The 12,036-nt window shown below is 66.7% G+C and overlaps 1 protein-coding gene across 2 annotated transcripts; it reads left to right on the top strand.

Moving 5' to 3' along the window:
- Positions 1-1,073: 1,073 nt before the first annotated feature.
- FAAP100 (FA core complex associated protein 100) lies at positions 1,074-11,308 on the top strand. Of its 2 annotated transcripts, XM_086688249.1 has the most exons (10): positions 1,075-1,288; positions 1,630-1,748; positions 2,583-3,541; positions 4,665-4,821; positions 5,672-6,444; positions 6,542-6,678; positions 7,915-8,031; positions 9,950-10,036; positions 10,323-10,465; positions 10,755-11,308. In XM_086688249.1, the coding sequence occupies exons 1-9, from the start codon at positions 1,124-1,126 to the stop codon at positions 10,452-10,454; spliced, it is 2,646 nt and encodes an 881-aa protein (XP_086544375.1). In that variant the 5' UTR covers positions 1,075-1,123; the 3' UTR covers positions 10,455-10,465; positions 10,755-11,308. The 2 variants fall into 2 exon arrangements, with proteins under 2 accessions (XP_086544376.1, XP_086544375.1); XM_086688250.1 differs by lacking the exons at positions 9,950-10,036; positions 10,323-10,465; positions 10,755-11,308 and adding an exon at positions 8,161-9,440 and having other exon boundaries at positions 1,074-1,288.
- The last annotated feature ends 728 nt before the right edge of the window (positions 11,309-12,036 follow it).

Here is a 12,036-nt window from a genome sequence, read left to right as displayed (position 1 = left end):
GGGCGCCTCAGCAAGGCCAATTAGAACTGCTACCGGTTGTGCATTTTGGCAGACACGGCAGCCTCGGTGATGTCAGTTTAACTTCCACGCCCGGGGAACAGTTGGCAGCTGGCCCCTTCAACGTACTGTGCTAGGCTGCACCCCGCAGATGCCTCGCTCACTCCTGGGTCTCTGACCTTGGAGATTTTCCCGTTGGCAAGGAGTGGCATGTATTTGACCTTCCCGTCTGCAGGCACCTTTCAGGGACTCTCTGGGCCTCCTGACTCATCCAGAGGAGAGCTCTTGGCTCTTCTCTGGTGAGCACTTCCAAAGCCCCAGGGAATGTGGGGAGAGAGAGGGGCAGCCAGGGTGGTGGGGACGAGAGGTGTCTCGCCCTGGCTTCACTTCACCCCAAACCGATTTCTGGTTAGCCATACCCTCCTCTTCATGATCCTTTGCCCCCATTGTCCAGCCAAACTAATACACACCCTGAACAACTCGTGGCCAGGATCGGAGGGAGGGGCACCTCTGTCCATGTTTAGCTCAAACCCTGGGGTTGGGGTGGGCTCAGAGGGAGGTGATCCGTCCTCGGGCCTGGAACGCCCGGGCTGCGGGAGCCCTGGACTCCTCCAAGAAGTCCAACCGCTCCCCGGAACCCCACAAAATCGCTTTAGGAGTGGACCGTCTGCCCAGAGGAGGCGGTACGCTGGCCCCGGCCCCCCCCCCCCCGGGTTCCGGCCCCTGCCTGGCTCCACGGCGTACAGGGGAGGCGCGACGCGACTTCGGTCCCGGCCGACCAGCCCCGAGGCACCGCACCGGCGTGGGAGGTGCCGCGGCGTTCCCCGCTTCGAGGGCGCCTGGGACCGCGCGGCGCACGGGCGGGATTCCCTGGGGTTCCCCGCGTTTGGCTTTACACACGCGGGCCCTTTGCCAAACCGCTGTGCCCACTAGTTTCCTCGCAGGGGCGGGGCCTCCCAGCCTGCCACCCAAACTGGGACCCGGCACCCGGCGCGGAGCCGCCACCGCCCCCGGGCCCCGCCCCTGCCCCCGCGCCCCGCCCCCGTCCGGACCGCTTTACGGCGGAGGTCGCGCCGCCACGTGGGCGGCCGTAAAGCGCCCCGTCCCCCGAGCCTCCACCGGCACCATGGCCGGCTTCGCGCCGCGGGTCCAGTACTTGGCGGGCTTCCGCTGCCCGCTCGGGGGCCTGGCGGCGGGCAAGCCCCGCGTGCTGTGCTGCGGCGCCGAGATCTTCGTGTCCACCGGGAGCGAGCTCGTCTACGTCTACGACCAGGAGGGGAATCTGCTGACCGTGAGCGCCGGGCGGGGACCTCGGGCCCGGGAGGGGCGGGGAGTGGTGGTGGGCTCTCGGGCGGAGGGGTTGGCGGGGGTCCCGGACGGGGAATGCGGGGAGGAATCGGGTGTCTGGAGCCCGGGGTCGGGGGAGGACATGGGGGACAGGCCACCCGGGGGCGAGGGGGCGGGGCGAGGGGACAGGGTTCCGAGGGTGAGGAGACTTGGACGTGGGGGGTCTTGGTTCTCTGGGAGGGGCCGGCGCTTTTGAGGAGCTTGTGTAAGGACTGGGTGCCGCTCTCCGCCTCCCCTCGGTCCTTCTCGCGGCCGGCCTGACGCCGCTTTCCCTCCGATGTCCAGGCCGTCTTCAGGTTTCCTGGTCGGGTGTGGCACCTGGAGCTCTCGGCCCTCGGCGGGGTGCTCTACGTGTTGTGCGCCCAGAAAGGCGTCTACTGCGTGTCGTTGGACCAGGCGAGCAGGTGAAGAGGGGTCACTGGGCAGCCCTCATGGCGGAGGCTGACATGGTCTCAGGTGGACTGTGGTTGTCTGGGACCGTGGCCTCCCTACTCTGTCTTCTGAAACACGCTTCTGTGCCTGCTGCGACCTGTACCTTTTGCTTGCCCCCTGGATTAGGTTCAGAGTGAGCAGCCACCAGCCCTGTAGGGCTGCTGGGCCCCGGGGCCGGCTCTGAAGTCTTGGGTGCCCCCAGCCCCCAGCGTCTACATTCTCTAGCAGGCTCCTGCTGGAGGAGAACCCTTACTAAGTGAGGTCTAGGCTGTAGAGTGTGCAGCCTGAGGTAGGACCCCGTCCCCTCTGCTGTGACACACTTTTTAGGTGGGCCCCTGTGGCTAGCAGTCACAGCCAAGGCACCCTGAACCCTGAGTCAGTTGGGGGGGACCGATGTTGAGGAGTTAGGCCTCAGCCAGGTACCAGTGCAGAGGCTGGACGCAGGCAGCTGCTCGTTGCTGGTTTAGGACTTAAAAAGGTGGGGGCCGCGATTCAGAGCCTAGGCCCCGGGGGCTCTTATGGTTCTGCACTGATGAGAATTTTCCTTTGGCATCCCGTTTCTGGAAGCCTGGATACATCCCGTCGCATGTGTCCCTGGGTGACTGGTCAGAACAGTCCGCGGGCAGGTGGGAGGTAGTGGGGCAGACCAGCCGCTCCCCGGGGGGCCTTCTTCCCACTGCTGAGGGGCTGTAACCCCCTCACCAAGGTCACTCCCCGTGGAGACTCTGTGCCCCGTGTGCTCGCTGGCGGTTTGTTGGGAAGAGAGCTTATGAACGTTCTGACCAACAGTCCCCTGGTTCTTGAAGGTCTGTGAGCCAGGATGACGGGGATGACAGCGACAAGAATGATGAGGACAGTGAGGACGGCGAGCCCCCTTGCCCCGTGATCCCCGTGGACCCAGATGCCTGCATCCTCCCTGACGCCACACTGTGTGCTTTCGTTGTGCTCGATGACATACTGGTCACCCTGGCACAGGGCCCTGCCCAGTGGAAGGTACAGCTGTTTCGGTGTCACCGTCCAGGGGAGGACGCCAGGCCCCCAGGCCAGATCGGCGAGGTGGAGTTGTCCACTTCCAGCCCTCTGGCTGGGAGCCTTGGGGAGCCCACAGCCCCCCACTTCCTCCCAGTGCTGTGCTGTGTGTCACCACCGGGCTGCAGCGGGCTGTGTGGCCGTATGCCGGGCTCTGGGGGCTTCACGCTGGAACGGGCCCTCTTTGGGCTGCTCTTTGGAGTTGACGCCTCCCTCTTGGAATCACCTGTGATCCTCTGTGGTCTCCCTGATGGCCAGCTCTGCTGTGTGGTCTTGAAGACCCTGGTCACCTCCAGGTTGGCCCCTGGTGACCCAAAGGCCCTTGTCAAGATTCTCCATCACCTGGAGGAACCCGTTGTTTCCATCGGAGCGTTGAGGACAGAGTCCTCGGGCGAGAACGTGGAGGACACACACCCAGACTGCCTAGTGGCGCTGGGTCGCCACGGCCGGGTGCTGGCCATCAAGGCCAGCTGGGACGAGGCGGGGGATCTGGTGCCGGAGCTGCAGGAGTACCGGCTCCCAGGGCCTGTGCTGTGTGCGGCCTGTGGCGGAGGCAGCCGTGTGTACCACAGCACCCCCTCGGACCTCTGTGTCGTGGACCTGGCTCGGGGAGGTGCCCCCCAGGACCCCGTGCAGCCTGACAGGGGCCCGGGCAGCCTGCCCTCTCTGCTGTGTCCAGCCAGCTTAAGCGTGTGCAGCGTCGTCACGCTCTCCGTGTTGTCCGAGGTGCCTAAAGGTACGAGCAGCTGTTTAAACCTGGAAAACCGGAGCCTGTCGTGGCGGGGGTGGAATTTTCCGCGTGGCTGTCTTCTCTCCTGTGACCTGGCCCGTCCTCCCCTCTCCGCCTCCTTCGCGCCTTTCGTAAACCTGACAGGCAGGGGTTTCCTTGCCTGGAGTAGCCTGGGGGTCGGTACTTGTTTTCCTTTGGGTCACGGGGTGTCTGGTCGTGTGTGGCCTGTGGGGGCCGCGGCGGCAGCCGGCCGCTCGCCCCGGGTGGGGTCTGCACCTGGGTGACCTACGGGTCTCCTGCGGTGGGTGGCCCAAGGAGGGGCAGGTGGTGTTTTTTGAAGGTGGGAGGCGCCTGCCCTGCTTCCCGTGTGGCCTAGCTGGCCAGCCTCCTGTGCCCCGGTGCGGGCGGCATCCCGGAACTCTGCCCCTGTGTTTTCCCCAGATAGAGCCGCAGAGGGTTTTTGCCGTGTCGGCCCGGCGCCGCGGTTAGCAAAGTGTGCGCTCTGGTTAACATGGTGCACGAGGCCCGTGACGCCAGTGTGGACGGTACTCACCAGTGTCCGTACCGCAGGGAGAGGGTCGTGTGGATGGCTGCGCCCGGCAGCGGCTCGGCCTGGGCGTGCTCTGTGCCTCGCTCTTCTGGCTGCTGCAGCTCGGGCCGGGGCTCGGGGCCTCCGCGGCACTGGGCTTGGGGGACCAGTGGCCAAGTCGCAGGAGGTGGAGCCTGTCTCCTGGAGGCTCCCCAGGAGCCCGGGGGTGCGGGAGGGGACGGAACAGGTGCTAGAGAGAGCAGCCTTCTGGGGAGGCCCCGGCGAGTGCGGAGTGAGGACGAGGGGCTTGTGCGGCACCCTTCGGTCTGGAGGCACCTCTGCCTTGTGTGGCCCGTCGGAGGTAGAGCCGCACCGGGCTGACTCGGTGGCCCGCATGCCACGTGCGTGAGGTGGATGTGGGCAGTGGCTCTGCCCCCCGGTCCACGTCCAGGGCCCTTTGGTCATCCGGCATCTCTTCAGGGCCGTCGCCAGGACCCCCTCTCTCGCCTGGGTCCTGGCTGCTGGCCACGTTTGTCCCGTGCCTCCAGCCATTTGCCCCTTCTCGCCTGTTGACCAGGCCCCGTGGGTGCCCATCCTCAGGTGGCACCAGGCTCCTGGCCCTGTCTGCCAGGGGCCGCCTGATGACCTGTAGCCTGGACCTGAGCTCCGAGGCGCCCTGCCCCGCCAGAGCGACAGTGGTGAACACTGGCCAGAAAATTAAGGAGCTGCTCTCTGGAATCGGCACCGTCTCTGAGAGGTGAGCGGCTGGGCTGCCTGTCGTCCGGGTGGAGGCCAGTGCCGTGTCCTTGGGGGTTGGTATCCTTCGGGGGGGACGACATCCTGGGTGGCGGTGGCGGTTCGGGCCAGGCCTGTCGCTTTGCCCCTGACCCCAGTGAGAGCCCCAGATGCCGCGTCCTGTCCCATCCCGGAGGTCGGGAGGGACGTCCGCCGCGTCCTGGGCCCTGCTCGCGCGTCTTCCCTGCCATCGGGGAGACTCTCTGTGCCGACGCCTCAGCTCTCCCCCAGGGGTCCCCTCTCCTCAGAGGTCTCAGCCCCCCCGTCTCAACAAAGGCCCCAGCGGCTTCGTCCTCTGACCCGCCTTTCTGTGTGGCCCGGGGTGACGGTCTGTAGGCTCCGGGCCTTGTCACTTAAGGCCGTTCCGTAGTGCCTGCCGTCCCCTGGGCTGTCACAGCACTGCTGCGGAGGAGCAGGGGGGCCAGCTCAGGACGTGGCCGGGAACGCAGCGGAGAGGCCAGCCCTGCTGTGGCACCACCTGGCCCATGTGGCCCCAACAAGGTTGGCCGTGGCCATGAGCCTGGCGGACTAGGCCGGGCCCGCTGAGTGGGGTTCCGTCAGCTTCAGCCTCTGTCCCCTGTGGCCCTGCTGCCCGAGAGCCGGGCTTCAGTTAGACAGCTGGGGGCACCTTCGAAAGGGCTCCGGTAGGGGTGGGGCCGGCGGGCCGCCCTGAGGCAGGCCCTCGCTCCTCTCTGGACGCACGTCACGGGGCGGCCGGGTCCTGGTGTCTTCCGGGCCCAGGAGGAGGGGACGCGGCACCCACCCCCGCGCTTCCTCGCCCGTCCCCGAGGTGCCGTGTTCGTCCTTTCCAGGGTGTCTTCTCTGAAGAAGGCAGTTGATCAGCGCAACCGGGCCCTCGTGTGCCTCAACGAAGCCGTGAACGTGAGCTGCGTCCTGCTGGCGAGCCGCGAGGGCCCCAGGCCCATCTCGTGTACCACTGCCACCGCCTGGAGCCGCGCGCAGCTGCAGGACGTGCTGACGGCCACCTGCCGGCTACAGAACGGCAGCGGCTTCAGTCTGGACCGGGGCTGGACTTGGTGTGTGCAGGTGCGAACCCGCTCCCGCGCCTCAGACCCAGACTCGGCCGGCTCGGCCGCCACCTACGCCATCCCCGTGGACCGGCTGGGCCCCGGCGACCGGCGGGAGGTGACGCTGCCCCTGGGTCCCGGTGAGGACGGCGCGCCGGACCTGCCTGTGACGGTCTCCTGTGCGCTCCACTACAGCCTCAGGGAGGTTGTGGGCGGGGCCCTCGCCCCCCCAGACTCTTCCGAGGACCCCTCCTTGGAAGGGTGCCCCCCCGACACGTTGCCTGAGCAAGACGGCGTCTGCCTGCCCCTGAGCGAGCACACCGTGGACGTGCTGCAGTGCCTGCGCTTTCCCGGCCTGGCCGCGCCCCCCGCGCAGGCCCCCAGCCCGCGCAGCCCCGCCGGCGACCCCGTGGACATCTTCTTGGGAGCGCGCCTCGGGCCGGGCAGCGAGCCGGCCGGACCCGCTTCCCTGCGGGCCAAGTTCCCGCCCCCGTCGGTGGCCACCATCAAGGTGTCAGCGGGGCTTCTGAGGGCCGCCCTGGGGGACGGTCAGCCAGGTTGGTGTCGCTGACGGCCCGGCTCCTGCCTGTGGACGCGGGGCTCCCGCCTCTTCCAGGACCTGTGCGAGCTCCCTGTGGTGCCTCTCTCCGCCAGGCGTGTCCCTGGGCTGTACCACCCTGCAGTGGCTGCTTGCCGAGAACAGCGCCCTGGACGTCGTGAGGGCCCGACTGCTGTCCTCCGTCCGGGGAGTGGCCCCTGACGGCACTGACCTCCACCTTGTCGTCCGAGAGGCAAGCCAGGGGTCAGCTCTCTGGGGAAGTCGTGTCGATAGTGGTGGTTTTCAGAGCGGCGTCTGAGAGCCCACAGCATCTCTGGGCTGCTTGAGAGGAATCAGGGTATTGGGCCCAACCTTCCGGAGGTTTCTGACGTGCACCACCCGACGCACGCTTGTGCCGGAACAGCCTTCGCGGGGCCAGTGGCAGCGTGGACCTCGCGTTTCAGGCCCCTGTGGGGACGGGCCCACGCACTGCTGGAATTCGTGGCCAGGTGCCCCAGCATTGCTTGGCGACAGTGTGTACTCTGGGACCCCACTGACCCCAGGCCCTGAACCACCAAACCCCTGCCCTACAGGGGCGCTGAGACCCCGGAACCAACTGTCAGCACGCTTCTCGCACACACCTTCCCTCCCAAGATGCTCCCGGTGGCAGGCCTGGGGTCGTGTCCAGCAGACTCTCACAATCCAGCGTTGGAGGCTCACAGAGTGGCCCAGGCGGCCAAGACACCTGTCCCTGAGGTGGCGGGCCGCCCACTGCACAGCCTTTCAGGCCAGATCGGCGTGCCTGGGTTGGCGCATCCCTGGGCCGATTCCGGGCCCTGACGGTGGCTCCCCAGGTGGTGGGAAGGGCCGGGTAGTCGACCTGGTGAGCACTCGCAACCCCAGCACATCCCCAGGCTGCGGAAGGAAGAACTTCCAGACAGTGGCTCCGCCCCTGGGCCGTTGGGTCCTGCATGGGGAGCGAGGCAGCACGTCCTGGCCTCCAGCCTGCCCGTGCTGTGCTGGGGCTTCACCCTGAGCTCGGTGTGCCCCGAACTTCCTGGGGGCACTTGGCTGACTTTGGGCACCCAGTCCCCTCCCAGTTTCACTTCTGAAACCCTGACCTTGCTGCCGGGTGACCCGGGATGCCCGGTGTGGGCTGTCCACGGTGGAGCGGGCACAGAGTCACTGCATTGTAGAGTGAGTGCCGTGGCTATAGTCCGTCCCACGGGAGCCGTGAGTGTCCGTCCCACGGGAGCGGGATGCCTTCTGGACGGCAGTTCCCAACGGGATGCTGCTGGTCGGGTGCAGGTGGCGGGCTCTCAGGTACAAGTTAGCAGGTGGGGAGGCCCAGGCCCGGGAGCCCTCCCGCACCTCTCCGCTTCCAGGCTGCAGAGGGGCGGCCCAGACTGGGGAGTTGGGGCCCTCTGAGAGTTGCCCTCGGGGTGGGGCAGGGCGGTGCGTGGACAGCGAGGCTCCTCGTGCTTTGCAGGTGACGGTGACCCACCTGTGCGCGGCAGGGCCTGTGCAGGCCGTGGAGATCCAAGTGGAGAGCTCCTCTCTGGCCAATCTGTGCCAGGCACACCATGCTGTCATTGGGCGTCTACAGGTACACGGGCTCACTCAGGAGGTCGGAGTGCGGTGGTGGGAACGGGACTGTGGCGGACCGTGGCTGCCTGCGTGGGTGTTGCAGGACGATCCTCCCTCCTCTTTGCTTGTGCGTGTTTGTGTCGTGCAGGTGAGCTATGGGCAGCTGAGGGGTGAGTAGGGCAGCTTTGCTGATGGCACTTCAGTAACGCACCGCCATCTGGTGTGCCGGCGGCCCCCCAGCGCGTCCGCGAACCCACGTGGGCACTGCGTCAAAAGAGGACGGTCCGTGTGCTACCTGTCACGCTCACGTGCAGGCCTCCCAACTTGCCTGGCTGTGCCGAGAGGCCGGGCCCTGGCAAGATGCCCCGAACGTGGGTCCTGGGACAAGGTACCTACACTCTGAGCCTCCACATCTCTGCCAAGAAAGCAGGAGTGACGGCCAACCTCTCACACGCCTTTGGGGCCCGTTTTGCCACCTGGCATGGGATGAGCTGTCACATTGCTGTCCTCGGGTTCCAGATGAAACCTGCCACCTGGTGCCCTTGGCGGGACAGAGCTCTGGCTCCGAGGTTGGCCGGCCTATCTCCTCCCACCTGTTCTGAACGAGGCCTTGACAGTCATAGAGGGGTCTGCGGTGGTAACCGTCGGCCGATGGCGACAGCTCTGCGGTATGGCTCTGGAACCAGCCTCCCCCTGGAACTTACCAGAGCACATTCCCAGGCCCCATCCCAGACCTGGGAATCGGAGAACCCGCGGTCTTGGCGTTTAGGCTTTGACGAGGACCTGAGTGGTGGTGGTCTAGACTCTCCAGTGCACCCTGGGGAACCAGGAGCCCTCACCAGCCCAGGCAGGTGGGCGCTACTCAGGAGCCTGTGACCCCAGCGGTCCCCCCCCACGCAACACTGATGGCACATGTGCCCACCGTGGCACATGTGGCTCAGGGATCTAGTCCTGAGTGTGTCGAGCTGTCAGAGGGGTGTGGGCCTGGTGGGGACACCAGCCCCCGGATTGGTTCTTGTTCCCTGTGCCCAGAGAGGGGCCTCTTCGACCGTCTTCTCGCTCCTGCCAGGCCGTCTCCAGACATGCCGAGCACGGCAGCCAGGAGGTTGACGCTTAATGTGGCACTCGGGAAGGAGCGTGCTGACCCGACCACTGGCAGGGAGGGGACGTTCGTGTCCAGGTGCCACGACAACCACAGCCTGGGCACGAACGGCAGGAATTGCGTGCTGGAGGCTGAGGCCTCTCCGTGGTGCACAGACAGCCGTGTTCTCCTGTGTCTTTCCGCGGCTGTCCTCTGTGCACGTCTGCACGCTTCTTACAAGGACGCCGCTCACGTCGGTTTAGGGCCCACCCACGTGGCCTCCTCTTCCCTCGTTCGTTGGCAAAGACCACAGCTCGGAGGACAGTCATGTGCTGAGCTGCTGGGGGCAGGTTTGGCTCCTAACAGGGAGCTGCAGACGCTCCCTTGATAGGAACATTCAGGCGGACTGCAGGCCACAGTCTGTCCTGTCAGCTGACACCGTGGTCCATGTAACGGTCGCCGCCCCCCGCCCCCGCCACATGGTCTTCCTGCAGCGGCTGCCGCAGAGGCTGGTGGGGCCTCGCCGCCTGAGCCTGTCTGGGGGCTTGGATCTGAGCTCCCAGGAGCTGCCTGGGTTTCCCCAGAAAGCAAATGGGGCAGGTTGGGTGGCCCCCGCGAGGGCAGCAGCTGGCGCCAGTCCTGACACCAAGGAGGAGAGAAGGGCTCTGTGAGGACGAGGGAGGGAGTGGGCAGCAGAGGAACGGGGAGCGAGAAGGACGTTCCTTCCAAGTAACCTGCTGGGGCTGCAGCAGACCATGCAGAGGGCCCCTCGGAGGTGATGGGGCCCCAGGCACCCCCTCCAGATGGGAGGTGGGAAGTGTCCTCTCCAACCACCTGTCCCTTGTCCCCCCACCAGAGGATGGTTGTGGAACAGGCTGCCCAGAGCTCCAGCCCACCCGACCTCCGTGTTCAGTATCTCCACCAGATCCAGGTCAACCACGAGGTGAGGTCCCTCATCTGGGCCTCCCCCCCAGCCTGGCCAGCAAGCGCGGGACCTGGCTGGGCTCCTCTGGGGACATGCACAGGGCCTCAGGTGTCCCCAGCACAGTGGAGCCTGCCCGGACTCACAGCCCGAGGGTCAAGGGTCGGGATGGGGGCTCCTCCCGCCACCTGGGGAGTGGGGACTGTCCTCCCAAGTAGGATGGGCCTCCCCCAGAGGGGCGGGGGCTGTGCCCAGCAGGGAGGTGGGGAGTCTGAGTGCCGCCCCTTCCCCCCTCCCCACCCCGCAGACGCTGCTGCGAGAGGTGCAGACCCTGCGGGACCGGCTGAGCACAGACGATGAGGCCAGCTCAGGGACCACGGCGGAGCGGCTCCTGCAGGTGTACCAGCAGCTGCGCAGCCCCAGCCTCCTCCTGGTGTGATGTCCCTCCAGGTGAGCCCCACCCCTTCTGGGCCTTCCTCGGACCTCCCACAGCTCGGGGGCCTTGGGTCTTCAATGGAGAAAGGACCGCTTCCAGCCCTGACCCTTTCTCTAGATGTGGGGGAGGGGTGCATACTGGACGCAGGGCTCCTGGCTGCTGGGGGGGGGGGGTGGTGCTCGGAGGAGGTGGGGTGTGAAGTGCCAGGTCTCTGGGGTCTGCCCTGCGGGGCCCTGTTCCTGTTCCCCGCCTGCCTGGCCCCAGACGGCCCGAGACCCCCAGTCCCACCTTTCCCTTCGACAGCTTCCTTTCGCCCCCGCTGCACGTGGTCCTGCTGGGCGGTCTCTGCCCTGGAGCACTGGAAGCTGGATCAGCGAAGTCCCCTCCGCCCGGAAACGGGGTCTGGACTCCAGAACGGTGGCATTGCCACGTGGCCTGCCCAGGCCCCAGAGAAAGTTTCTGGGTGTGACGTGGGGTGGGCTGCCCACTCACCCACCCACAGACCCTTTCGTCCACCTGCGGGCCCGTCAGCCCTGCTTCTCTGCAGCCGCTGAGCTCACCGGCTGGGAGGACGCTCCCACAGGCCGGAGCACTCCCCCGGGAGATTCTCCCATCCGAGGCCGCACTCAGCACCGGGCACTATGCATTGTTTGCAGGGTCCCTCGGGGTGGGCTGCAGCCCCCCAGCTGCCTCCCTCAGCCTGGGCAACGGCCCAGCTTGATACCCATTCTGGTGCTGGCACACTTAGCATTTGGGGAGGGTGACCCTCCTTTGGACTGTGACGTGGTGCTCTTCTGCGCGCATGGGGTCTTTGAGGCACCCCCTGCTGCAAGACACGTCCACTGTTTGTCAAGCTGCCTTGGCTTCAGCTGCGTTTTATTTCTGCTTGCCCTCTTCCTCAGTTGGGTGGCAGCTTTGACCGGGATTTCTGGGCCTCCCCCAGGTATGCTTGGGTGAACCCCACATTGGCCTCTCCGTGGTCCCGGGGCGAGTAGGGAGTCCCCAGCACTGGGGTGAAGTGGCCACCCGGCCTTCAGGACACGCGAGTCCCTCCCCGGGAGAACCGAGGACCTCTCTGGGGAGGGAGAGGGGCCGGTGGGGTGCTCCAGTCAGAGCCCGGGAGAATGGGTGATCGTCGCACGGACCCCACACTGGGGGCTGCTCCAGGGCAGGAGGGAGGAGTGACTGACGGAGGCGGTGGGCACGCACGTGCGTGGAAAGAGCAGTGCTGGGACCGCCACCCCAGCACCTGGCGTTTGCTTGGCTGTCCCTGGTCCCCAGCATGCAGCTCCCCACCCCCGCTCCGTCCCGCTGGGCCCTTCACGAGGGTCGCCCTCAGGAGGCCTGAGCACTGGGCCTTCCAGGGATGGAGAAGCAGCAGTGGTGGGAAAGCGCTTCTGCTGGCGGGAGGACCCCGGTGGGGTGGGGTGGGGTGGGGTGGGGACGGGGCGGGGGCGGGCAGACCACGCAGTCTCCGGAAAAGGAGAAAAACTATGCGTGGCGGAGAGAAGGGGACTGTGTAGAACCTTCGTGGGTTGGCGGAGATCTGCAGGGGGCTGAGGGCAAATGGGACACAGGCCAGGGG

Source organism: Puma concolor, chromosome E1, assembly GCF_028749965.1.
Source record: "Puma concolor isolate L17-30 chromosome E1, mPumCon1.1.hap2, whole genome shotgun sequence".
Taxonomy (NCBI): Eukaryota; Metazoa; Chordata; class Mammalia; order Carnivora; family Felidae; genus Puma; species Puma concolor.
Note: the sequence above shows the minus strand (reverse complement) of the source record. Positions and strands in the feature narration are given on the sequence as shown.